This window comes from Hemiscyllium ocellatum, chromosome 4, assembly GCF_020745735.1.
Source record: "Hemiscyllium ocellatum isolate sHemOce1 chromosome 4, sHemOce1.pat.X.cur, whole genome shotgun sequence".
Taxonomy (NCBI): domain Eukaryota; kingdom Metazoa; phylum Chordata; class Chondrichthyes; order Orectolobiformes; family Hemiscylliidae; genus Hemiscyllium; species Hemiscyllium ocellatum.
In genome coordinates this window covers 9,276,135-9,303,779 of record NC_083404.1, presented here as the reverse complement: position 1 = coordinate 9,303,779, position 27,645 = coordinate 9,276,135, and the positions used below count along the sequence as shown (strand labels likewise).

At 42.8% G+C, this 27,645-nt stretch overlaps 1 protein-coding gene across 1 annotated transcript in view; it reads left to right on the top strand.

The window, feature by feature from the left end:
- Positions 1–137: 137 nt before the first annotated feature.
- The window catches only part of LOC132815285 (solute carrier organic anion transporter family member 5A1), a 182,737-nt gene continuing 155,229 nt past the window's right edge, over positions 138–27,645 (top strand). Inside the window, exon 1 of the mRNA XM_060824123.1 lies at positions 138–1,281. Coding sequence (XP_060680106.1) covers positions 507–1,281 — 775 coding nt within the window. The 5' untranslated portion in view covers positions 138–506. The remainder of the gene's footprint in view (positions 1,282–27,645) is intronic.

The window sequence follows — 27,645 nt, the reverse complement described above, 5'->3', positions numbered from 1 at the left end:
AACCAGCATCACCCAGACAGCTTTAACAACCCCCCTCCTCCTCTCTCTAACTACAGGCTGGTTGGGATAACTCCACCCCTCCGTGACTGGGGGAGGCTGGAGACCGGTTCTCTCTCTCTCTGTGTGTGTGTGGAGTGTGTGTCAGGCTGCGGTTCTAGTCGCGGAAGGAGTTGGGGGGGAATGGAGCCAGGGTCTGCTGCCTCACCGTCTCCCCCAGCCTGTAGCTGCTGCCGTCCCGGGGGGAGAGAGAGAGAGAGCAGCTGGAGGGGGGGCAACCGGTGAGGATGAGGGGCTGAGAGAGGGAGAGGAGCTCACACACATACACACACACAGACACAGAGAGAGAGAGGGCCATGTGCCTGCATTGTCCCCGGGACTCTCAGAGACCCAGGCACCTCATCCCTGCCGCCGGGCTCCTGTCTGAGATGCCCAGAGACAGGGGCACTGCCTGATTCCAGCACCACCCCCTCCCTCCCTCCCTCCAGCATCACCCTTTGGGATTGGAGATGGATTCCAACTCCTTGCTGAAAGACAGAGGCCGGGACAAGAGGCACGGGGAGCACTGCAAGTGCAAAAGTTTGCCCAGCCTGAGCGCTTCGTGCCTGGGCGGCAGGGAGCCGGACCTCAGTCCGACCAAGAGCAGCTCCATCGCCGCCTTCTCCGGCTCCGCGGCGGCGGTGGTACCCGGGGATCGGGTGCCCAGTGCCCGCTACACGGGCCTGGCCAGCTCGGTGCTAGGTGACTCCCGGTGCTTCCTGCTGTGCATGTGCCTGCTGACCTTCATCCAGTCCCTGATGGTGTCCGGCTACCTCAGCAGTGTCATCACCACCATGGAGAGGAGGTACAACCTGAAGAGCTCCGAGTCCGGCCTCCTGGTCAGCTGCTTCGACATCGGCAGCCTGCTGGTGGTGGTCTTCATCAGCTACTTCGGAGGCCGGGGTCACAGACCCCGCTGGCTGGCCGCCGGCGGACTCCTGATCGCGCTGGGGGCTGCCCTCTTCAGCCTGCCCCACTTCATCTCCCCCCAGTACCAGATCCAGGAGCTGAACACCTCCTCCTCCAACCAGGGGCTGTGCAGCGGCGCCACCACCACCAACAACAACAACAACACCACCGAGGGCTGTATCACCAAGGACTCCTCCAGCCACCACCACTCGCTCTACGTGACCTTGTTCGTCTGTGCCCAGTTCCTCATCGGTGTGGGCTCGACCCCCATCTACACCCTGGGTCCCACCTACCTGGACGACAATGTCAAAACAGAGAACGCCTCTCTGTACTTGGGTAAGTCCGGCCTCTCAATGTGTTGTGGGAGGGTGGGCTTTGGGGGTCTAACCTGCCCTTCAACTTGGGAGCGAAACTGGATTTTCCCAAAAAAGAAAATCTGAGTTTGGGTTGTAGTTCCTGGTGGGTAGAGTTTAAGGGTCAGCATGGAGTTGGTCAGAAGTGATGGGATACCGGGTGATAGTCCAACAGGTTTATTTGAAATCGCAAACTTTCAGAGCGCTGGTAGATATTAAGGGGCAACATAGAGTTGGTCAGAAGCCACACCACACCAGGCGATAGTCCAACAGGTTTATTTGGAAGCACTAGCTTTCATAGCGCTGATCCTTCATCAGGTGGTTTCAGAGCACTGGTAGAGTTTAAGGAGCAACTTACAGTTTGTCAGAAGTGACAGGACACTAGATGATAGTCCAAGGTTTATTTGAAATCATAAACCTGTTGGAGTATAAACTGATGTCATGTGACTTCTGACCTCATTCACCCGAATCCAACCCTGGCACCTCCACATCATTGGCAGTCACAAAGATGTACAGCATCTGAAACTGACCCTACAGTCCAAATCATCCATGCTGGCCAGATATCCGAAATTAATCTAGTCCCATTTGCCAGCATTTGGCCTATATCCCTCTAAACCCTTCCTATTTATATACCCATCCAGATGCCTTTTAAATGCTGTAATTTTACCAGCCTACACCACTTCCTCTGGCAGCTCATTCCATACACACACCACCCTCTGTGTGAAAACATTACCCTTTAGTTCCCTTTTGAATCTTTCCCTTCTCACCTTTAACCTATGTCCTCTAGTTTTGGACTCCCTTACCCTGGGAAAAAGACCTTGACTATTTACCCTATCCATGCCCCTCATGATTCAATAAAACTCTCAACCTCCGATGCTTCTACTCAAATTTTGCTTTCTGGCATTGCTGTGGAGATTTATTGTATCTAGTATCTCAATGTTTTAATAACTTGAATGAAATTAGATCAAAAATTGTATTCCATGTGCATTATTAATCATGGTCAGATGAACTGCACACGTTTATGTGATGTTAGAATGTTACAATGATGATTTGAATTGCTTCCAGTTGTGCGTATTATCATGGCTTGAAATGTTGGCATCACTGTTATGACTGCAAAGACTGGAAATTTGGATGGTTTAAGAAAATGTTACCACAAATGCAGTTTAGCTCAAAAGATGTTCTTTGATTACCAAAATAATATACTAGCAACTACAGTTTGTAACACAAAATGAGTTTTGCCAACACAATGCCAATGAGTTTCAAACAAAAATATCGTAATAATTATTGACTCTGACGTTTTGACAATTACCCGATATATAACACAAATGTGGCCTTGACTGTGCAGTAATAGCCATAGGATTTTGCTTCACGCTAACATATTCTCCATAATTTGGAGATGCCGGTGTTGGGCAGGGGTGTACAAAGTTAAAAATCACACAATACCAGGTTATAGTCCAACAGGTTTAATTGGAAGCACTAACTTTCATCAGGTGAAGGATCACCTGATGAAGGAGCGTCGCTCCGAAAGCTAGTGTGCTTCCAATTAAATCTGTCGGACTATAACCTGGTGTTGTGTGATTTTTAACTATATTCTCCTAATTACTGTAACACTGGGGGACATTTATTTGTGAATGATACAGTGTATTCTATTAGTGTTTGCAGAAAATTAAAAATGAATTCGGGAAGGTAGCCCATTGATATTATTAATGACTCATTTCATTTACCAAGTACTTTCATCATGTAACACCCAAGTGCATGGGAATGGGGAAGGACATCCTAAACTGTTCCTGTGCACTATCTGGCATAAAGTACACAAGTGCTTTGGGGACAGATGCTATCCACTTTCTTAGATGGACAAAGAAATGTGATTTGAGAAGTTTTTTAAAAAAAAACTGGGAAAATTAAAAGAAAATAGATTGGCAGTAATTTATGGTTTTAGTGCATGCATTTCAAACATTGCCGCTTATAACTTTACCTCAGACAGAACTTCAAAGATCTAATTACCAAACACCATGCGAAGAATTTGTGAGACTGGTGGAGGATTGCCTTCAATTCTGTCTGCTTGTCAGAGCAAATGTGTCATCAGTGATAAATGTAACATTAGCCCCGTTGAAACCATTTGTGAGATCTTTTTAATAATAGATGCTTTCTTTAAAATTCAAACTTCATCGCTTCCATATTCTGTGGTTAATTTTCACAGGGAGATTGTTGAATTGCTTTCCCTTTCACGGGTATAACACATTTAGTTGCTGGACTATATTGATGTGAAGTGCTTTCTGTCCTTGATGCAGACTGCCAACAGGAAATACAAAAATAGATATTATCCTCTTATACAGGTCAGGGAAATCCAACTGGTAGGACTTTCAAACATCACAGCAAGAACACATGTCATGTTAAACTCAATATGGTATATGTAGTATGGCTTAGTTGCAAAGCCCTATCTCTTAAAGATACCTAATTCCTCACAGTTTGTGAACTTATGCAACCAAGAGTTGTATGTTTTGTACTATGTAACTTTTGATAACAGTGAAATAAATCAACAATTTTCATGCTGTTGGCAGAAACAGTGAAGCCACAATGAGGTGAAGTTCACACCATAATACAGATTTCCCTTTCTAAAGCTGCAATTATTTTTATTTCAGCCCAATTTGCTTCATAATTTCCCACTTTGCTTCTAACAACGTTACAGAAAACCCCCCCACCATTCTTCTCGTAGCTGTCAAACATCAATACGTTCTTTCCTCTCTGTGAGAGACTGAACAGCTGCAGGTGTAAGTCTTTGTGAAACATTGATGCTCATAACAGCTGAGAAATGTCTTATGCCTGAATGGTCAAAGTCATTCAATTTAATAACCATGACTCAGAGAGTCCTAGATTGTTTTGAATGTAGATTGTCCAACCTTGAAGCTGCCTTAGTGCCCCTGTGAAATGGCTCTCACAGTACTAATTGTAAAATAATTCACAGAAATTATTTTTACACATTAGCAGAACACTTAGCAAAATGTAGATCCTAGAAAAAGGCATTCATGAAAACAGTTTGAATTTGCAGTAGAAACTATGTTTATTTTGGAATTAAGACATACATTATAGGCAATAATGATTACAACTCAGTCAAGAAGCAAACTGTACTGCCTAGATAAACATTGAATGCATTTTGTAGTCACTGCAACTAGACTGTTAATAAAGCACAGAAGTATGAAAGCATGTTAGCGGTCTCTACTTCTTTGTTGGACATGAATGTAGAGAAAAATGAATGATAACTATCAGGATGTTGAAGAATTTTATGAGTTTTTGATATTCATTGGTATACTGTGATTCAGCGAATGCCTAACTGAGCAATATTTGTAGATACTTTCTTCAGTATTATTTTCACATGTGCAATATCAAGTGCATTGGTTCTGAAACTATTTTTGGTTACTGTTGAATGCAAGGCTGGAAATGGGCATTTACAATCTGATCCAGGTCAAAGGATGACAATAACAATAGGAGAATTGATTAAAATGAAAAAAAAATTACAAAGAATGACCTATGATAGAGGGGCCAACATGAAACGAAGCTGGAAAATACTTCAACAATCAGATGTAGAACTTGTATTCAACTCAAAAAAGATTTTGATAAGAAATGTTGAGAAAGAAAAATGCGTTGGCAGGTATTTTCCAGATTAAATTCCATTTAAGTATTTGAAATAAAAACAGAAGAGACAGATGTAGTTGTATTTACCAGCCAGAAAGAATCAATAAGAAAGACTGGTGTTTATAAATTGCTCAAGTCTCCATCCAAAATGATGAGGAGCGGATCGTGAGTCTGACATCCCGAGTAGCTAATTGACAGTGTCCAAGGTCTTAGCGAGTTTTGAGAAGGTTTGTAGCTCAGGTTGTGGTTCTGGATGTGGGTTTGCTCGCACTGCTCAGGGGGTAGTAGATGGGGTCTAACTCGATGTGTTTGTTGATAGAGTTCTGGTTGGAATGCCATGCTTCTAGGAATTCTCGTGCATGTCTCCGTTTGGCCAACGTCAGAAAAGAACCTTCCAGCTCAGCGAGCAAACCTACATCCAGTGTCCAAGGTCCTGGACAGGTAAAAGACCTACTGTGCTGAAACCCTCCCTTGATTGGAAGCTATCTCCTTTGAAGACTGTTAACAGCCATGACAAGCTACCTGGCTTTGTGTCTGCACTAAGTTGTAAGGCAGAAGATCAGTGCTGTGAACCCGGTATCTGAAGGGTAAGGTGCAAAAAGGCAAGGCAGGCATCCAGGTTGGCTCAAAGTGAAAGGCTGCTAACAGAGCAAGTGAGTAGCGTGGAGATGTAGCTGGGTCCAGTCCTTGAGTTGGGTGATTCCCCCTGCACTATGTTCTCACTGCAGCATTGCATTGATAGTTACTGGTGAAGCATGGCAGTGTGGAAGTGGATGAGAGATGTCCCATGAGTATTCATCGACACCAACACCTGACGGATGCCTATGTCTGTGGATGTGAGGTGCATGTGGTTGGCGCCTATGAAGTGTGCCCTGAGATGTAGGTGCATTATGTCCAACACAGAGGATCGATGCAGTTATCTGTGGGCTGAGGTTGCTAGGTATGATTCAAATGTCGGTAATTCTTGGCATCTAATTTGCTTATGGTGGGTGACAGGATAGGAAGCTGCATCTTAATAAGGTGAGTTCTGCAGTTAATAAGTAGTTAATGAGCAATAATCCTCCTTAATAGATAACTGTCCAGTCAGAAACTCACCTTGTTACCTGAACTTTGTTAAAAGACACAGCAACTTGTTCTCAATGTCGAGAAAGAAGAGTTAGGCCTCACTGGACTCCTCATGTGATTTTGCCACACTTCCTGCTTTAGCACACATTTCACAGGCCCCTGTACGATTCCACACTCTGAAGTAACCTCCTTTAGAATCCACCTCCTCCACAGTTCCAGGCAGTGCATTCCAAATACTAACAACTTTTCCTCATTTCACCCCTAGCTCTCTTGTTGACGGTCTTGAAATTGTGACCCCCTAGTTACTGACATGCCAACTAGCGGAGCCAGAATATCCTTCTTCACACTCTCAAAAATTGTTCATAATTTTGAACACCTCAATAGGTCATCTCATAACCTTCTCTGCTCCGAGGAGAGTAAACTCAATTTCTCTAATGCTTCCTTGTATCTAAAATTCCTCATTCTGGATTAGTGGTGCTGGAAGAGCACAGCAGTTCAGGCAGCATCCAACGAGCAGCGAAATCGACATTTCGGGCAAAAGCCCTTCATCAGGAAATTCCTGGTATCATTCTGATAAAGCTCCTTGGCGCTCTCTCTAGGGCTTTCAAATCCATCCTTCAAGAACTGGCCCCATTACTGCAGATGTGGTCTGACCAATGTTTTGTCAAGGTGTAGGCATCACTTTCTTGCTTGTATACCCTATGCCTCTATTTAGAAGCTGCAAAATCCTATGAACCTACTTAACAACTGTTTCAACTTGCCTGGCCACATTCAGAGAATCATGCATGTGAACCCCCAGAGTGCCTTTGCTCTTGTATCCCCCTTTATTGCCTCTCAGTGTTTCTTCTAACAAAATGAATCATCTCACATTTCTCTGTATTGATATTCATCTGCCAGATATCAGCTCATTTGACAACTTGTCAATATCTCTCTGAAGTCGCTCAACATGATCCTCACAATTCACTATTCTCCCTAGCTTAGCATCATCTGCAAGTTTAGAATTTTGCCCTCAACATGCATCTCCAAATCCTTCATATGAAACGGAAAAGGTGAGGGTCCCAACTCCATTCCCTGGGGACCGCTGTTTTCAATGTGTCTTCTGTCTGAGAAACACCATCAATATCTACCCTCTGTTTCCTATCTTTTAGCTAGCTTCTAATCAGTGCTACCAAGGAACTATCAATCTCAAATATTTCTAATTTATTGAGCAGCATGCCATGTGGCACCTGATCAAGTGCTCTCTGAATATCCAAGGATACCACATCCACAGCATTATCCTCATCGACTGTCTGTGTCACTCCATCAAAGAACACAATTAAATATGTCAGACATGACCTACCTTTGACAAAGCTACATGAACTGTCACGTCTTAATTTAGATTTCTTTATATACCATATATTTACCTTATCTCAAATTGTGGCCTCTATCAGTTTTCTTCGTATTGATGTCAAGCTGACAGGTCTGTCATTTCCTGGGTTGTCCTTTGCCCCTTTCTGAAACAGCAGTGCTACATTTGCATTCCTCCAGTCTCTGGGACTAATCTTGTGGCCAGGGCTTGGAAAATTTCTGTCAATGGCTCCGCAATTTGCTCCCATACCTCTCTCAGTAGTCTTGGATGCATCCCATCTGGGCCTTGCGACTTTGGTACCTGGAACACTGCCAGCTTTTACAACACCTCTTTCTGTTTTGATGGATCACTATTGTGCTCAGTTGCTCAACTCCCACATTTTCATCTTGGCCATTTTCACCATTTTCCAATTTGCTAAAGACAGAAGCAAAGTACTCATTTAGTATCTCTGCCATACCCTTTGCTTCATTGAGTGGCTTACCCTGCGAGTTCCTCATGGAACACGCTCTATCCTTTGCTAATCTTTTACTATTAATATGTTTGAAGAACATCTTACTATTTCCCATCCTTTTCTCATGAATCCTCTTAACCTTCCTTATTCCACCCTTAGCTTCTCTCCTGCATTTGAGATATACTTCCTGATTTCTTGTCCTGTCAACCTGTTGCTAGGAGGCTGCATCCAGGGAATAGAACTGCCCTACATCTGACTGGGCCTAAAGGTTGACTGGAAAATTCTCACTGCATCCAGGAATTGGTCTCAAGTGACCGATTAATGATGTGAATGTGCTTTTGGGTAGCTGCTGAGAATCACCATTAGGTACTGCACACTCCACAGCTTTGGCCAATTAGCCAATCCACCAAGTCACCTTCATGAGAAGATATTGAGGTGGAAAGCCACGAAGAATGGTGGGACACAAAGTATCGCAAGGAGGAGCAAGGTATAAAACGAAGGGTGTGGAGTGCTGAGGGAGAAACTATGTTGATAGTTCAGCACTCTACTCTCCATCCACACCCCCCAACTATAGCGCAATGCTCCTCAAGGGGCCCTCTTATGTCACAGTGATAGTGTCCCTATCTCTTGACCAGGAGCCACCGGCTCATGTTCCACCAGCTTCAGAGGTTGTAATAATAACATCACTGAACAAGTTGATGAGAAAATGTCTCGGCATTGTATACAAAGGAAGATTGGAGGGTCTCATAACATAGTGGCAGTGTCCCTACCTCTGACTCAGGAGGCCTCAGTTCAACTTCCACCAGCTGCAGCAGTGTGTTATGGAGCAGGCTAGACCTCCTCAGCATATTCAAAGAAAGTAGCCTAGACCCTAAGTTTTTCTTATTTTAAATGCAGATGTGAGGTAGGTATTCCCGGTGTAACACAACTGGTGAAACCACTTGGTTTTAAGCAAAACAGAATTTATTTACAATTGAAACACAAACAAAAGAAAGCAGCGTTTAGAACAACTTAACTATTGGAAAACCTAACCAACCTGATACAGTAACTATTACTAATTAACTGTTTCAATATGACAACATCAATTAGACACACCCCTTGGCAAAGGAGGTCAATTCAAACACAAAGAGACTTCAGTAGAAAAATAGAAGAATCCTTCACTGAAGCTTGCAACTCCTCTGGACTGACAAATCTTGTGACAGCTACAGCTAAAACAAACTAGAAAAGAAACAGACCTGGGAGAACTGGCCACTCCCTGCCATTGTTAAACTAGACACTTATGCAGTCAAAAAGTGTGGTGCTGAAAAAGCACAGCAGTCAGGCAGCATCCGAGGAGCAGGAGAATCGATGTTTCGGGCGTTAGTCCTTCATCAGGATTGGGGTTGCGGGGGATGGAGCTCAAGGGGGCTGAGAGATAAATAGGAGGGGGGTGAGGCTGGGGGGAAGATAGCTGGGAGTGTGATAGGTAGATGCAGGTGGGGGCGATGCTGGTAGGTCAGAGGGAAGGGTGGAATGTATAGGTGGGAAGGAAGATGGACAAGTAAGGCAGGTCAAGAGTGTGGTGTCGGGTTGGAGGGTTGGATCTGGGATAAGATGGGGTTGAGGCGATGAGGAAACTGGTGAAACCACATTGATCCTGTGTGGTTGGAGAGCACCAAGGCAGAAGATGAGGCGTTATTCCTCCAGGTGTTGGGTGGCTAGGATTTGGCGGTGGAGGAGGCCCAGGACCTGTATGTCCTTGGTGGAGTGGGAGGGGGAGTTGAAGTGTCAGCCACAGGCTGGTTGGGTTGTTTGGTGCATTTCTCCCAGAGATGTTCTCTGAAATATTCCGCAAGTTGACATCCTGTCTCCCCAAATTAGAGGAGACCACATCAAGAGCAATGGACCCAGTAGATGAGATGTTTGGATGTGCAGGAAAATCTCTGCTGGATGTGAAAGTTTGAGTTATACAGAAAGGCTGGATAGGCTGGGACATTTTCACTGGACCGTAGGAGATTGAGAGGCAACCTGATAGAAGTTTATAAAATAATGAGGGGTATAGATAGAGTTAATGGTAATTATCTTTTCTCTAGAATGGGAGATTTTAAGATTAGAAGGCACATTTTTAAGGTGAGAGGAGCAAGCTTTGAAAAAGACATTAGAGGCAAATTTGTTACACAGCGGGTGGTTCGCATGTGGAATGAACTTCCAGAGGAAGTGGTGGATGTGGGCACTGTTACAATGTTTAAAAGACATTTGGATAAGTACATGAATAGGAAAGATTTGGAAGGGTATGGGCAGATGGAACTAGTTTAGTTTGGCATGATGGTCAGCATAGACTGGTTGGACCGAAGGGTCTGTTTCCATTCTGTATGAGTCTATGACTCTGTGACTCTGTGAAAGACTCCTATGAAAGGAGTGGCTATGCAGTAACCGTTTCAGACATCCCGGAAACAAGTTTAAAAGATTATCTTTGGTAAGGGGAGAATAACCTCTCAACAAAGGCTCAAACGTTGGGTTGGGAAGGATGGAGAGAAAAGGAACACAAAGAGTCCTTTTACAAAGGATGCTGCTACAGAGCAACTGCACTCCCATGAGGCACAGTTACAATAACAAAGACAATTAAATTAATTTATATCAGGCCACAACATCAAGAACATCACTGAGCAGATTTATAGTCATAGAAAGACAATTTAAAAGATTTAGAGGACAGAGTCTGACAGAAAAAGATGGCTAGAAGAATTTTAAGACTGTGTGATAAGATCAGGAGATGCATAATGATCGAGTTGGTGGAAAGATTTATTAAGGCCGCAGCCTTAGAAGTTTATTTGAAAAATTGGGGAGAGTAAGACACATTGTGTTTCAGGCCATGAGATGGTAGTTTAATGGTATTGTTCTTGCACTAGCAATTCCAAAAGTTCAAATGCCACAATAGCAAATAACGGAATTTAAATTAATAAATCTGCATTATAAAGTTGGCCTTAGTAAAGGCAGCCATGAAACTGTCATCTGTTGTTGTAAAAACCCAATGGGTCACTAAATGTCCTTAACGAAAGGGAATGTTCATCCTTTCCTGGTCTGCCTGCACATGACTCCAGATTTGCAGTAATGTGGTTGATTCTCACTTGTCCTCTGAAATGGATTAGCAAGGCAGTCTGTGTCGAGAGCAATTTGGGACTGACCTCGATACCATCGACATCCACATCCTACGAAGAAAAAGAGGATTAAAAAAAAGATAAAGGTGGGTAAACTTCCATTTTGCCCATAGATAACTAGAAAACTCCAGATGGGCAGCTGAAAGTTGGAAAAACGCATTGTGCCCAGAATAGGTGGAAAGCCATTTTAATTGCAACATCAGCAGAAAATCCTCCAGCAAGCAGTACAGAGGTACAATATTGCTTTTTAGCAGATTTTAAAGCCTAAAAGAAAGGAAACATAATGGCATTACCATAGTATAGAATTTAAAGTTTTATTTGTAGAAGAGTACAATATTGTTGTTGTAAGACAGAACTTAAAAATTGAAAGAGACTTTAAAATAACAGACTGCAGCCAACGCTGAGCCACTAAAATTTTAATAACAGTACTAATAATCATTGCCAGCGCTATGTAACAAAAAAAGTCTTGCAAGCACAAACAGTGTGTAGCTATGATAAAATAATGCTGCACTTTTAAATCTATAGGTCACTTCCAGAAGATGTGCAGAAGTAGGACCCACTTTCACAGCAGCTTACTCACTCAAAGATGTTAATCATATCAAACCTCCACCGAGGGAAATGATACCAGAGACATTCCTAACCAAAATTAATGATTCAATTGACCTGCATTTGATAGAACTTGCTGATGTCAATGGACAGCTCATAAATCTTAAGTATGATACATTAATGGGTGTCAATGCCCTATCAAAGCCAGAAGTCACATGACATCAGATTATAGTTCAATGATGGTATTTGAAATCACAAGCTTTGAGAGCTCTTCTCTTTCATCAGGTGAAATGGAGGGAAGCACACAGGCACAAAATGCAGAACAACCTCGAATGTCCAAATGAGATGAGCACGGAGTATTTTGTTCTGATAACTGAGAGTTCAGATAACAGTTTGTTCAGATAATGGATTTTAATGGGACCTTGAGATCTTGTTTGGATAATCTGAACTTTGGATAGTTGATGTTCAGATAGTCAAAGTTGTTCTATATATAGGCGGAAAGATCATTGCAAGACAATTCTCGATTCTTAAGAGTGTCAAAAGATGATATAAATGGTGTGAGTGGAATGTCAACAAGCTGAATAACAAGTCTTTGCAGGTGATCAGAAGTGTCAAACAGTGTGAGTAAAGTGTCAACAGCTGAATAGCAAGTGCAGGGATGACCTATAATCTGATGAATTAAGGCAGAGAGATAATTGCAAACAATCAAAAATGAGATAGTGCTAGTGATAAAACTGATTCCACCCTAAACATGTTAAAGAAGCCATCCCCTACAGCCAAGCCCTGTATATATACAGGATCTGCTCAGACGCAAAGGAACATGATAGACACCTACAGATGTTAAAAGACACCCTCATAAGAATGCGACACGTTGCTGAACTCATGGATCACCAGTTCTGACCTGCCACAGCAAAAAAACAGTAATGACCTCCTCAGAAGAGAGACATGGAATATGACTGATAGAGTACCCTTTGTCGTCCTGTACTTCCCGGGAGCAGAGAAACTGCACCATATTCTTTGCAGCCTTCAACTGATGACGACGAGCGTCTTTACAAGAATTGTGAAAATATTTTTCATTCCTAACATCACCAAAGTGCCTACCGAAGGAGAATAACCATAAAAAACAAATACCGAAAGCAAGAATGAAAAGTGAAACCTCATTGCTCATGGACAAATCACCAGCCGAAGTCGTTCAGACAGTAAAATAGTCCAGTGGATAAATAGCTACAATGATTTGACTTCGCTGGATGGTAAACCAATGCAAGTTCAAGAGCAACATTTCACAGAAGGATTTTCAGTACCAAAGACAAAGAAAATGATAAGGGAGCTACAGTTCTTTAGTATCATGGCTAGAGTTGTGAAAAAGCACTAGGAAGGTTTCCACAGCAGTTGAATGAGGTTGATCAGCTGACTCAGCAAGTTGAAGTAAAGACTTTACATCAACGCAGATGTGTCAACAGATGGAGATGAGCTGCATACAATTTCATGGATCCCAGGCTAACATCTCACAATCTAATATGCTTTCCAAAATTCAGATTATCTGTCCCATGAAAACTGATGATTATTCATTATTGTTTACAATTAACAAGGGTCAAATGTCAATATACGACTTGTAAGTATACTGAACCAACACCTTCCTATGGACATGGGAAGCCAAGACACAACCTCTGAATATAATACTTGTAGCATTCAATGGTTCATCTCTGGATCTGTGAAGACCACTCCCCTGCTCTTGCCTATGACTCCACTGCAATCTGTCCCTATGCCTCGTGAGCCATTCCCAACAAGTAGAGTATGGGAAATAATCATCTAGTTGTCACTGGATCCCTGAGAAGCAGCATTATGAATCCTTTGATTGGTTAGAGTTTCTGGCCTTACTGAATGTCAGTGTGTAGGGGATTGAGAGGTGGCTGGATAGAAGATTATAATATAATGAGGTGTATAGATAGAGTTGTTGGTAGTTGTCTTTCACATAAGATCGAGGAATTGCAAGGTGTGAGGGGAGACATTTAAAAAAGACATGAGGGGCAAATATTTTTACACAGAGGGTGGTTCGTGTGTGGAATGAACTTCCTGGGAAAGTGGTGGATATGGGTACAATTACAGTGTCTTAAAACATTTGGATGGATAGGAAAGGTTTGGGGGAATATGGGCCAGGAGCAGGTAGGTGGGACTTGATTAGTTTGGGATGATGTTCGCCATGGACTAGTTGGACCGAAGGGTCTGTTTCCATGCTGTATGACTCTGAGTTGATGGAGGCCTGTAACTCAATGAGAAACTTGATCATCTTCTTATGCTAACTTTTGATGATGTGATTGGCAAGCGATTTGTTGAGCTTTCTCAGTGCGGGGTGGGGGTGTGGTGGTGACACGTTAGTCACTCACACTAAAAGGAGGGTAAAATTCCACCGATAGTGATATTTTATTGATGTTTCTTGCTGACCACATTCAGTGCCCCTCACAATCAATGTAACAGCACAAAATGCTATATTTGGAGAGTGGCTGGATAGTTAGGCAATTCAGTCTTGTGAGCAATCGCAACTGCTTTTCCTTACTCAGTGCACATGCATACTGGCACCAGGTGGAGCCATGGGTCATTTTTTATCTTTCTCTAATATAGGCATGGAGGTTCATTGCAGCACATCTACAATCTCACGCAGTTATGCTCAGACTGTGGCCAAATCTCCACTCTTCCTTGCCTATATGGCTCAGCTGCCCACCAGATTTACTCACTGATAAACATCTTCTCAGATGAAATGGTTATAGTACCTCAGGGTAGATCAGTCATGATGGGTTGTACCTGGAAGGATAGTGGCAACCGGAAAATGCTAATTGCTGTGATGCTATTAGTCACAATCATAAACTTATGACTTCAATCCTCGCTCCCCCCCTGGATAGGATCTGAGGGGGAAATGGAATCCAGTGCAATATCAGCCTTGCCAAAATCAAACATACTTAGTTACTTTTTCATAATTTCAGAGCATAAACTGCAGTGGCTTTTTGGATTGTGATTTCTCCTTGGAAGCTGCATAATCTTAATTATTCTGGTGTTCAAACCAACAGTAATTGTTTTAATATTTCTCTGCACATTCTCTAGCACTGCCATTTATTGCAAAATTGACTTTTGCCTTGGCACTCAGGACACCTGTTATTAGCTTAACCACTCTCAGAATACACACTGGCATGGAGTATTTAGCTGTGCATTCTGGTAGTTCAGGGAATAGAATTATGAAACACAGGCATAGCGCCTGAAAGACATTAGGATTTTTCTTTCATTGGGGGTTTTTGGCTCCTCTGGGCTGGGGTGCAGAGCTACCAAAATGCTTTTAAGTGAAAGTTGGACTTCACTATCGTAAACATTTCTGTGACATGCACTAGGAACACCAAGGATTCTTGACCTTCCTGATGAAAGGCTTTTGCCCAAAATGTCAATTTTCCTGCTCCTCGGATGTTGCCTGACCTGCTGTGCTTTCCCAACACCACTCAAATCTTGACTCTGATCTCCAGCATCTGCAGTCCTCACTTTCGCCTCGGAATACCAAGTCATATTCTGGGCCAGAAAAAACTCTGTGTGTGTTTCAGGCTGTGTCTTTGCATTAGTTGTTGACGAACTACTTTGACTTCTAAGATGTTTGATCGTTCCAACACATTCCAACCTGGTTAGCCCATTGGAAAACTAATAGATTTAGATGCAATGGTACCATCAGACTCTGCCTCATTTTACTTTCCATTGAAGACCTAATTGAACTGGTATAAAACTGGCATTCTACCTGATCTGATCAATTTCCTAACCGGGTAGATGTGGTGAAGTCAGGGTCATTGTTCCCAATGGGCCTATGCTATAACTAGAGCTTGCCAGAACTGAAGAGACCTCAAAAAGATAAGTTTTTTTTAAATTACTTGTGTGAAGAGTACATATGTATGCACCTCTGAGCCCACAGGAAAATAATCTGGGATAAATAAATTAAACAAAGAACTGCAAATGCTGGAAATCTGAAGCAAAAACAGAAATTGCTAGAGAAACTCAATGCGTCTGGTAGCATCTGTGGAGAGAAAGCAAAGTTAATGTTTCAAGTCCAGTGAGTTTTATTCAAGTTCTGAGATAATCTTGGCTGTTACCATTTAGGGCTGTACCCATTATATTCAATCCACACTAAATTCAACACCCCCACAAGCTGCCTTGATATCCAGCTGATGTTTCTGAGTCCAGATAGACTTGCAATGTTAGCTTGATCTCTCTCCATGGATGCTGCCTGAATGATTGTGATCTCCAGCATTTGTTGTTTTTAATATAGATTCCAGCATCAGCAGTAATTTAATCCTGCCTTGATATCCACTTTGTAGCAGTTACAACAAGGTCAGCCTGGTGGTCCTCACAGCTTAGATTCCCTACAGTGTGGAAACAGACCCTTTGGCCCAACAAGTCCACACCGACCCTCCGAAAAGCAACCCACCCAGACCCATTTCCCAACCCTATATTTACCCCTGACTAATGCACCTAACACTCTGGGCAATTTAACATGGCCAATCCACTTGACCTGCACATCTTTGGATTGTGGGAGGAAACTGGAGCACCTGAAGGAAATCCATGCAGACATGGGGGAATGTGAAAACTCCACACAGACAGTCACCCAAGGTGGGATTCGAATCCGGGTCCCTAGTGCTGTGAGACAGCCGTGCTAACCACTGAGCCACCATGCCCGCCCATGAATATGAGTTCCTGTTTGGGGCTGTTAATCTGGTCCAGTCAGGGAGACCTGGCTGACAAATATCAACAGTGTCGAAGATTCTGTTCACTCAGAGAGCTGGCTCTGAGGGAGCCAGGCCAGTATCTCCAGGATGTAAGTAGAGGATGACTTGATGACGAGATACCAGCTCCTGTTGAGTTATTTCACACTCTTGGGCTACTTGACAGTGAATCAGTGAGCTGTGGCAGGCTGCAACTTGAATAAGTGAAGCCTGGGCTTTAACAGTGGCCGCTCACTGCTGAACTCTGCTCTGCCTACAAGATAAAATTGATTGTCATCATTCAGTTTTTATGCTTTCATGGATTGAAACCAGGCTCGATGCTGGTGCATGGTTGTTGCATTCTATTGGAGAGACGTTCCTACTGACTGACTGGATGTCAACATTCGAGTGTAATGCCTGTGCACCCAGGTGCTATAGTCTGTGTATAAACTGTTCAAGCTGCCAACTGGCAGCTGGCACTGCACAGCAATATTAAATCAACACAAGGCTGTCTTTCTTATGGGTGTGGCAAGACTGGCACAAAAAGTATAACTACGTGGGTGTGGAATTTCAGTCCTTTTGTTTCATTCAGTCAGCTAAAACATTAAATGGGTCAAAGCATTTTCTAAAATAATAAGCCAATATCGCATACATATGAAGAGGTAAACAAGGGAGCTCTGATTAGGTGACTAAAAGTTGTGAGGGAGGGGATGAACCTGAATGAGGGCATTAAGGGGTCCATTATTTGAAGGTCCTGGGAAAGGTTAAGGTGGACATAGAATGCCAGTTCCCTGTGAGTGTGTTTGATATCACATCTGAACCCAAACCCCCCGTCCAATTAAATGGACTTCTAGCTTGGCTCACTGAATGGTGCAGTGGGAGCACTATACTGAAAATTATTTCATCTCTATTTGTCGATTTGAGACCATTTCTACAAACGCACTGTCCGCCAACTTAGTAACAATAATTCAACAACATTTCTGAAACAACAGCATTGATATAAGTACCTTTACGTAATAAATCTGATGTTACTACATGGAGTAAAATCGATGATAAGAACAGTAGGAAATTTCATATAGACAATCAGAGAGGTTTTAAAGAAAGGGACATAAATTTGATTGCTTTATAAGTAGGTGTGGGGATTGTGATGCACACTCTGTCCTGACCTGTTCAGTGTAATGTAAGTAGCACATCAACTGCCTGTGGCCTGCTCAATATTTATTATGTTTTGTGCGTGCAGCCAGCTCTTCTTGCAGTGTTCATTGACAATGTGTCAGCGTGGACCCCCTTCACATTATTGTCAGGCTGTACTCAAGAGTTTAGCGGAAACTATTGAGTTGGAGTTGTGTTGTGGCTGAACTGGCAATGCAGTTGAGTCTGCAGTGAAGAATGGCTGACCGTGGAAGAGTGTGGGCTTTGCATTGGAGTTCTTAGTGAAAAAGGTGGAAACAAAGAGAGATTCCCTCTTTCTCCAGAGGACAGGTGTCTCTTCAGATACACATTGAGAAGACTGTGGGAAACAGATATCTATAGAGATCAATGGAGTCCTGCCCTAGGGACCTGAACATGGTAACACAAGAGGTTTTATGATCTCTGATGAGGTAGCAAGGTCAGTAACTAATTCTTTAAATTCTATATCTGATGGAACAAGACCAGTAGTCTCACATACTGTTCAAATCACCACATCCGCATCACTGACCTATAAGACATCGCTATCTATCAGGTCAAAAACCTGGCATTCATGTGCTTCATTTCATCTCACACATTTAGCACTGTTTGCAAGCTTCACACTCCCAGCACACTCATATTGCCAGCTACTCGGGCATGAAAGCGGTACCAATCAGACATATGGCATACAACTCCCTGTCACACTTTCCTCTCTCCCTCCTGCAGTTGAAGATGATGCAAAGCTGGAGAAACAGAACATGCTGGTGGGTGGAGGTGCATCTGCATATTGCAAACCACTCCTGGAGGAGATGGTACTGTTCATTCATTGAAAGGTCATTGCTGAGGCTGTGGACAGCGAAGAGGCTGAAGCCATTGAAGATAGTAATTTCTTCAAACATAGTTTTCCTTCTCATGTCCCAATTCTTCCTAATCCCATAGTCTTATGAATCTAAAAGTGTAACTTTGTATTTCTTCATTGCTCATCTTCCCTCATCTCAACCCACCCACAGCACCCTTTGGAGTTTTAGGTATCAAAAACTGCAGCCTGGTCAAGTGGTGGAGAATAAGCAAGAGGACAGTGATGAAGACCCAACATCACTTAACTTCACAGGAGCAGCCACCAGCTGAGATGCTGCATGGAATTAGATTAGATTAGATTACCTATAGTGAGTTGAAGAAAGCACAAGTACTAGCTTGGTGGAGAACAAAGACCTACCCAAGGATCATTAGAGGACTCTGAAGATAATTTTGAATCAGGCTACAGAAGACAATGTACGGATATAAACACTCAAATGCTTGGTACACAGGAGAGTCTCTCAGGAAACCTATGTTCAGTGTCAGGCTGTCTGGAGAAGGAGTCATTCAGCACTAATTTGGTACAGGACGTTTTGCAGGATTCGGAACTAATTTTTTCCAACGTAGAATGGCGTTCACTTGCACCAGTGCAGCCATGGAACCAACCGTGATGTAATTTTTGACACCTGTGTCTGAGCTAACATGCAATATGAGCAGCATCTCCACATCCATAGAGCAGTACAGTAGAAATCTGACACAAATTCGCAGTTCGTAGCCAGGGAAGCTGAGTCCACAGACATCACGACATGTGTAGAAGGATTTCCAGGCATCAAATTGCTCCAGATATCTATCCCTTAATAAACATGCTACCTAAAGACCTGCTCTAAAGTCATCTTCTCTTGAGATCCCTACCTTCTTCCTCCATCTGATCAGCATGGATGAGTTGGACTGAATGGTCTGTTTCTGCTTTTTACAATTCTATGACTACATGACTCTGCTAGCAACTTATCTCTCTACTTTGTCCCAGTGCTGCTGAAAGCAGAGGAAGTCCTCTTTGGAAAGAAGTGATTTTGACCCAATGCTTTAAGTTACTGTACCTCAGTGCTGCATTAAGTGATAAAAAGTAATAAAAAGTTGATAAGGTTGTGAAAATGCTTTAATACAGTAATTCTGGGGTGGATTTGCACTCTAGATTTAGAGTTGGACAGAAAGTGTTCTCAAACACTGAGCTGTCATATCCTGGTCTATCTAAGTCATTGAATGTACAAATATAACTTTTCTTTGTTTTTATGAAAAGGGTAATTCAAGAATTTTGATAGTAGCATGTGATATAGCAGATGTCATGTAGTAGGTGGCTACTGAGAACCAACTGTTCCAATTTATCAGCTCATAAACAAACTCATAAATTTCATAATGAAGCAACATTATAACTCTCCTAACCACCTACACACAGCTCGCTATTTGACCCAACTCTTTATAACAGAATAGTCACAAATTCTTTGCTGCTATTTTATTGTTTCTAATTCTTAGCTTTAAAAGAGTTGGAAATAATCTGAAAGGCTGTATTTTATTCAATAAGAATTAGCAGAATGGTTGAGCAGATAATGATTAAATATCTGATTTTTTTTACAAAGACTGATATAGCAAAGGATTTAGTTATAGTGATAGAGATGTACAGCATGGAAACAGACCCTTTGGTCCAGTTTTACATCCAACTCTTAATACTTAGATTTATGTACTATTTAATGTAATTCATATAAGCCCTCAAAGAACCAAATGGATCATCTTAGATATATTTTTCTCTATGATAATAAAGTGTAGAAATGTGCAGATGCGTCCATGGGACTTTTCTTGAATAGTTTAGTTCATTATTGATGCTGCGGTATCATTCAGGGATACACAATTAGAGGGTTAGATTTTCCCAATGACTTTCCTGTTGCTCAGTGATTAAGTGCAATTCAAGTATGTCATTAATCTGTATAGAACACAAAGGTCTCATATTCATTCTGTATCCTGTACAACTTCAGGGTCATGAGGGTTCAGCCTTGTGTCAACGGGAAACAACTTGAGGAGAAAAACAAACGTTTTTATAAAAAGGTAGCCAAAGGCCAAAGACTATCTTTTTTGCCAGACTGTGACCAGTGAATTTAACTCCAGTTCTCCATTCAACAACGAAAGCATTGTTAACCTTCCTTCTGTTACCAATCTTCAGAGTATCCTTTTAGCTGCGTTGGGATATCTGGTTGGCATGGACGAGTTGGACCGAAGGGTCTGTTTCTGTGCTGTATATCTCTATGACTCTAAATCAATTATGCCAAACCAATCCAATCAGCCAAGCCATCCTATATTCCATCTAAAAGTCAACCTGTTTTCCATGTGCCTTTGTCTGAGAGTTCCTATGTAGTTTATCAATTAATTGCAGCTCAGCTGGCAGTAGTCTGCTGACTTTCAGCGCTGAGACTGCAAATAGCCTTGTAAGATGAGCATGAGTAGTTATCGTCCTTGAAAACATGGTTTTGGATTGCACAATCTCAGTTTGCTAGCAGCAATCAGAGCTGGCTGGTCAAGAGGTAACCAGTAAGGCTACCATGGAGTAGCATTGATGGGAAGATGACTGCTGGCATTCTGAAGAGAGAGACAACATGTTTGTAGTCCATGGAGTCACTGTCACTTTTCTGGGTTGGTACAATCGCAGAAATATGTTGCAGGGTGACTACTGGATGGATTTAACACTCTCCAAGCTCCATTGAGTTAGTATCACAAACATCATGGCATGGAGGTTTGTGGAATCCTGCTACTCGGATGCTGCCTGACCTGCTGTGCTTTTCCAGCATTGACTGTCCTCACTTTTGCCTCAATGTATGATCTGTCTACTGTGCATAACTTAGGCAAGCACCCTGTTTGTACATTAATACCACAAGCTGTTATGGGTAGCAGCTGGAAGTTTGCAGTGAGGAAATTTTTAGTGAAGATCCATTCTTCATTGAGGTTCGGTACTCCCTGAGTGCAAATGACCTTTCATTGAGAACTCTTTCTCCACTTCTCCAACACCTTCTTGTGACAGCTCTATTGTGACAGTCTTCCTGCTGTGCCATAGATTAAAGAGGATGAAACCTTCTGCATCCATTTCTGGCAGCAAGTGCCTTCTGTAGGATTTGTGAAGTCAGGACAAAATCCTAGCATACTCCGCAGACTCTAGCAATTTTAAACAACTGTGGACATCTTCAAACATTCCTTTAATCACAGCAAAAATAGTTGATGATCCCTTTAAATGACAATGGTCTTTCCTGTGTAGTTAGGAGATGGTGTTACCTGGAACATGGAGCTCCAAAATGCTGGTGATAATATCAAGTCAATATACGATCTATTCCTGATGAAGGTCTCCTGCCCGAATCGGCGATTTTCCTGCTTCTCGGATTCTGCCTGACCTGCTATGCTTTTCCAGCACCACTCTAATCTTCAGCATCTGCAGTCCTCACTTTCGCCTCAATGTATGATCTGTCTACTGTGCATAACTTAGGTAAACACCCTGTTTGTACATTAATTCCCTCAGCATTAAAGCAGCCACATGTTCATTACCAGGCATACGTGCATGTGCAATGAATGCTACTTTGAATTCAAAATGCGTTGAGTACTATGGAGTTGTATTTCTCAACTGGAATATGTAAATGTTTACTAAAGCATTTTTAATGCCTTTTCATTGTCTCAAACTCTAGACAGATGATGCAGGCAAATTTTAATCCACTCTCCCATCAAATGGGTGCTCTTTAAGTTCTTGTAATTTAAACTAAATATTGCCATTATTTTATAAATTATACTAAACACCATCTTTGTCCAAAGATGTCAGGAATACTTTAAAGTGATCAACATTGAATACTGATAGCCTACTTCGGATATTAACTATTCAGGGTTTTAACTTTTGAAGAACATCAGCTGAATTTTAAATGTGAGGTTAGGTCACATAACAACTGTCTGTGTGGAGTTTGCATATTCTCCCAGTGTCTGCGTGGGTTTCCTCCGGGTGCTCCGGTTTACTCCCACAGTCCAAAGATATGCAGGTTAGGTAAATTGGCCATAACTAAATTGCCCATAGTGTTAGGTGCATTAGTCAGAGGTAAATGGGTCTGGGTGGGTTACTCTTCAGAGGATCAATGTGGACTTGTTGGGCCAAAAGGGCCTGTTTCCACACTGTAGGGAATCTAATCTAATGTGCTGCCCTGTAAACACATGCGGAATCTACCTTGGGGAAATTTGGATATAGAGTACAGGAGTTTATGGAACATAGAGCATAGATCAATAAATCACAGGAACAGGCCTTTCTGCCCACCATATACCATGTCTGTGCTGACCATGATGCCATTCTAAACCAATCCTATCTGCCTTCACGTGATTTGTATCTCTGCATTCCCTATCTGTTCACATGTCTGTCTAAGTGCCTTTTAAACATTGCTATTGTATCTGCTTCTACCACCTTCTCTGCCAGCGCCTTCCAGGCATCTATCAGCTTCTGTATAGAAATTTCCCTTCTCACTGTAAACCTATACTTGTGGTCATTAAGTTAATTAGTGTTTAACCATCTGGGCTTCTGGGCTTATTACAGTTTACAGTTTTATGATTCCTTTATTTCTAGATAACTTGATAGTTGCTGGACAGACCTTCAGTAATTAAGTAAAATTGAGTACTTATTTAATGTGCACATTTCCACTAGAAGGATAGAATGCACCATGACAACCCATTGGTAACAAAAGGAAATGCAACTTTCAAGGTATAATGAACTAACCAGGAGTATCGTACTGACTGGCTCTTCCTCTGTCTGCCTATACACCCATATATTTACTTCTCTATATGACTATCTGCCATTCAAATAATTACTTTAAAATGCCAAGGTAGGCTTCCTGAGGCAGAAGAAATGGGAAGGTTGGTGGGAAAAGGATTCTTTTCGTACACATTGACTTATATTCAACTTTTGTGTTAATTTATCCAGTTGCATTGCAAGTACTCACACAATTTGTCCATAGCAAAACTGACTAAACTCATCAAATTTATTTTCAGGGAACATTGACTAGGCTTCATTCCCGGCATGGATTGTGATTGGACAATAGAAGACTTGTTAGTGGTACTTTTTTTTAACTGAAGGGATGGAGCAATAAGCTAGAGGGAGTTAAAGAGATTGTCAGAGAAGTGAGGCAACCAATGAGCTGGATTTAATCTGAAATATGTGATTATTTCTGCATTTATTTAGCAGAAGGCTTTCAGCGCAAAAGGTAAGAAAATTGAAATTTAAAGTAAAACATTTTCAGATTGATCTCTGTTTAAGCAGCTTCTTAACTGAGGCTTGAATAAAGTGTCAAAGCACTTAGGTCTTTACAAACCGGTTAATTCTGGGACATTATGAAACGGCCCCCACAGAACCAAAACAAATGGAATGTTAGTCAGAGAGTAGTATATGAGGTGAAAAGGGTGTTCAGGATGCATGTCAGACTATGTTTTTCAGTCATTCTCCCCATGTGTTGTACACAACTTTCCTTTATTGCAGATTCTTCAATGCTCCCAAATTCCTATTATCTTCAGATTCTTCTCCCTCAGATATAAGCCCCACCTCCAGCTCCACCAGTCTCGAATCAGCCTTCTTCTCTCTCCTGGACCTTGGAATCACCCTCCCTGTGCTCCTGCATTCCTGGAGACAATGTACGTATCCATGTACATTGCTGTAAAAACATGTCACCTCACCTCGGTGTAGTCTGACTCTCTCATTGATTTCTTCTCTTTCCTTACGGTCCACCCTCATGGAATCTTACACTCTGCGTGTTGACAGATTCTATTAATTCCCTCTGCTGTGATCTTAGACTTTGGGAACCACCCCTCCTTACCCCACTACACATTATTGCTGGTAGACATCCAGAAATCACTTAATAAATTAAATCCCATTGCACCACTGCAGTCCCACTGAATCCAAGTTCCCCATAGCATTGCTATACTCAAGAAGATTTCCCAAACCTATCAAGGCTCAGTGGGGATCATAACTACTGCTCTGATATTGCTGATAAAAATGGCATCAGTCCTGTGTTATACTGCATGTTTTTACTGGGGCTGTGCACTGGCCTTTGTTGCTTGGAATGCTCTTCAGTGAGGTATTCACTTTTCCTTCATTGTCATTTATGGACATCCCAGTGCCTCCACTGATTTCCTGCTGAACCATGCAGTGCCCACTCCTTACCTAAACAATTTGTTCCACATTGACTGCATGCAAGTTAAGAGGAGGGACAATGTTATTGTCAAAACGCGTGGCGCTGGAAAAGCACAACCGGTCTGACAGCTTCCGAGGAGCAGGAGAATTGACGTTTCGAGCATGAGCTCTTCATCAGGATGCTACCTGACTGGCTGTGCTTTTGCAGCACCGCACTTTTTGACTCTGACCTCCAGCATCTGCAGTTCTCACTTTCTCCTGAATGATGTTATTATTGACCATTTTCAACTGTCACTAATCTACCCTTTCCTGCCATTCTGTCACTTTCTTTATTTATGTCTCTATTATCCTGAATTATTGTAGGAAGGGAAAACAATGAAAAATGCAGTACGTTTCCTTACCCCTTGAGCCCATCATGATTACCCCCCTGTGTGAATTTCAGAAATTAAACTTTAATTTTATTAAATAACATTGGCACTTTGTCTGCATAAACAAACTGGGTGCAGGATCTTCCATATCTCCTTCCTCTGTCAGAATGCTGAGTTAGATCCCAGTACACCAAGTGCTTCCTCCTCCTGCTGAGGTGATAGATGAATGTCTACAGTTTCCTCTCGTTGCTTGTCATTCATGGGAATAATGCACCAATTTTCTCCACGTGAGAACAGAAAATATTTAACTTACAGGCACGCACAGTTTTCTTTGTACAACTGTTGAAGACCTCGTGATGCTTCTGTGTTGGAGTTCCTATGGAGAAAATAATGCCTTAAAGACTGTGCTTGCATTGCGGGATATTCCAGTGAACAGTGTGATTGTTTTGTTTGAAAGAGTCTCTCGAGTTCATTGAATTCACAGGGTTATACCCTTATGTTTTTGCTGCATCACAAATCCAACTTTCAGTCTGAACAGATTAAAATCCCAATGAGTGACAGATTGATTGCACATGCTTTTGCTGAGCTTGTGGTCAAACAGTTCCTTCCTTTACTAGAAAACAGACTTGAGGTTGGAGAATCACTGTCTCATTTCATATGATTCTAACAATTGTATCAACAATGACTGCAGATTCTGGAAACCAGATTCTGGATCAATAGTGCTGGAAGAGCACAGCAGTTCAGGCAGCATCCGAGGAGCAGTAAGATCGACATTTCGGGCAAAAACCCTTCATCAGGAATACTGTATTCCTGATGAAGGGCTTTTGCCCGAAATGTCGATTTAACTGCTCCTCGGATACTGCCTGAACTTCTGTGCTCTTCCAGCACCGCTAATCCAGAAAATTGTATCAAGGGGTCTTTTCTCATCTACTCTCAGAGCCTATAGTTGCCTTGCTGTTGTACCTTGAGGCTGTAAGTAGAAATCCAAAATTACGATTCAAACAAATTTGTACCTGTCCTATTTGTTCTCATTCTGAAGTGACAGATCTGCTTCAAATCTTGTGGTAATGTTCTTCTTTTGATTTGCTTTGGATTTGATTTATTATTGCCGCATGTACCTAGGTATAGTGAAAAGTTTTGTTTTGCCTGCAGTACAGACAGATCATACCATACGAAGGGCATAAGACTAATAGAACAGAGCAGGAATATAATGGTAGAACTGCAGAGAAGGTGTACAAAGAGTGAGGGCAACATTAAACTTCAAATTTAAGAGGTCATTCTGAAGTCTCATGACAGCGGGGAAGAAGCTGTTCTCGAATCTGTCAGTACATGTGTTTATGCTTTTATAAATACTGTCTGACGGAAGAGATTGGAGGAGAGTATAACCGGAATGGGATTTTGGTTATGTTGGCTGCCTTCCCAAGACAGTGAGAAGTGTGGATGAATGGAAGGTGATTGATTGGGCTGTCTTCACAACTCTCTGTAATTTCTTACAATCCTGAGCAAAGCAGTTGCTGTACCAATCCATGATGCATCTGGATGAGATATTTTCTATGATACATCTATAAAAATTGTTAAGAATCTTTACGGACATGCCGAAAGTCCTTAGCCTCCTTAGGAAGTAGAAACGTTGCTATACTTTCTTGAACGGTGCTTCAATGTTGGTGGTCCAGGATAGATTGTTGATGATTGTCGCTCCCAGGAACTTGACCCTCTCGACTCACTCCACCTTATCTCCGATAATGTAGACAGGGGCGTTTCCTCTATCTGGCTTCCAGAAGTCAATGACCAGCTCTTTCATTTTGCTGATGCTGAGAGAAAGATTGTTATCGTTACACCATGTCACTAAGCACTCTATCTCTTTTCTGTATTCTGCCTCTTCATTGTTTGAGATCCTGCCTGTACCACAGGCCTAACCCCGCCCCCACACCAATCTCCGTCCCCAAACTGAATCCCACCCCTGCCCCGATCTCTCGTCCCCGCCCCGATTCCCACCCCCACCCCATCCCTGCCCGATCTCCATTCCCGCCCCTACGCCTAACTCTGCCCCCACTCCCAGCTCCAGCCCAACAGCAGGTCCTAGCTCCCAGCCCTGCCGTGTTTTCACCATCCCTCCAGATCCTCCCCTCTCTGAGGATGAAAGATCAGTCCTCGGCAGAGACCTCACCTTTGTCCCCCTGTGCGCTCAGATTAACGAGTTCAACATGCGGCGAGACATCGAACAATTCTTCCGCCACCTTCGCCTCCGCGCCTACTTCTTCAACCAGGACTCTCGCCCAGCCTTTGACAACCACTTCTCCCGCCTCCAACACACCCCATCCACCTGGACACCCCGTGCTGGCCTCTTACCTGCCCTCGATCTCTTCATAGCCAACTGCCGCCGCGACATTAACCACCACAACCTCTCCACCCCTCTCACCCACTCCAACCTCTCACCCTTGGAACATGCACTCCCTCCGTTCCAACCCCAACCTCACCATCAAAACGGCAGACAAGGGAAGCGCGGTAGTAGTTTGGTGCACCGACCTTTACACTGCTGAGGCTAAACGCCAGCTCGCAGACATCTCCTCCTACTGCCCCCTTGACCATGACCTCACCTCCCACCACCAAACCATCATCTCCCAGACCATCCATAATCTCATCACCTCAGGGGACCTCCCATCCACCGCCTCCAACCTCGTAGTCCCACAACCCCGCACCGCCCGTTTCTACCTCCTGCCCAAAATCCACAAAACTGACTGTCCCTCCGTCCCATTGTCTCAGCCTGCTCCTGCCCCACCGAACTCAACTCTGCATACCTCGACACGGTCCTGTCCCCTTTAGTCCAAGAACTCCCCACCTACGTTTGGGACACCATCCATGCCCTCCACCTCCTCCAGGATTTTCGCTTCCCCAGTCCCCAAAGCCTTATCTTCACCATGGACAT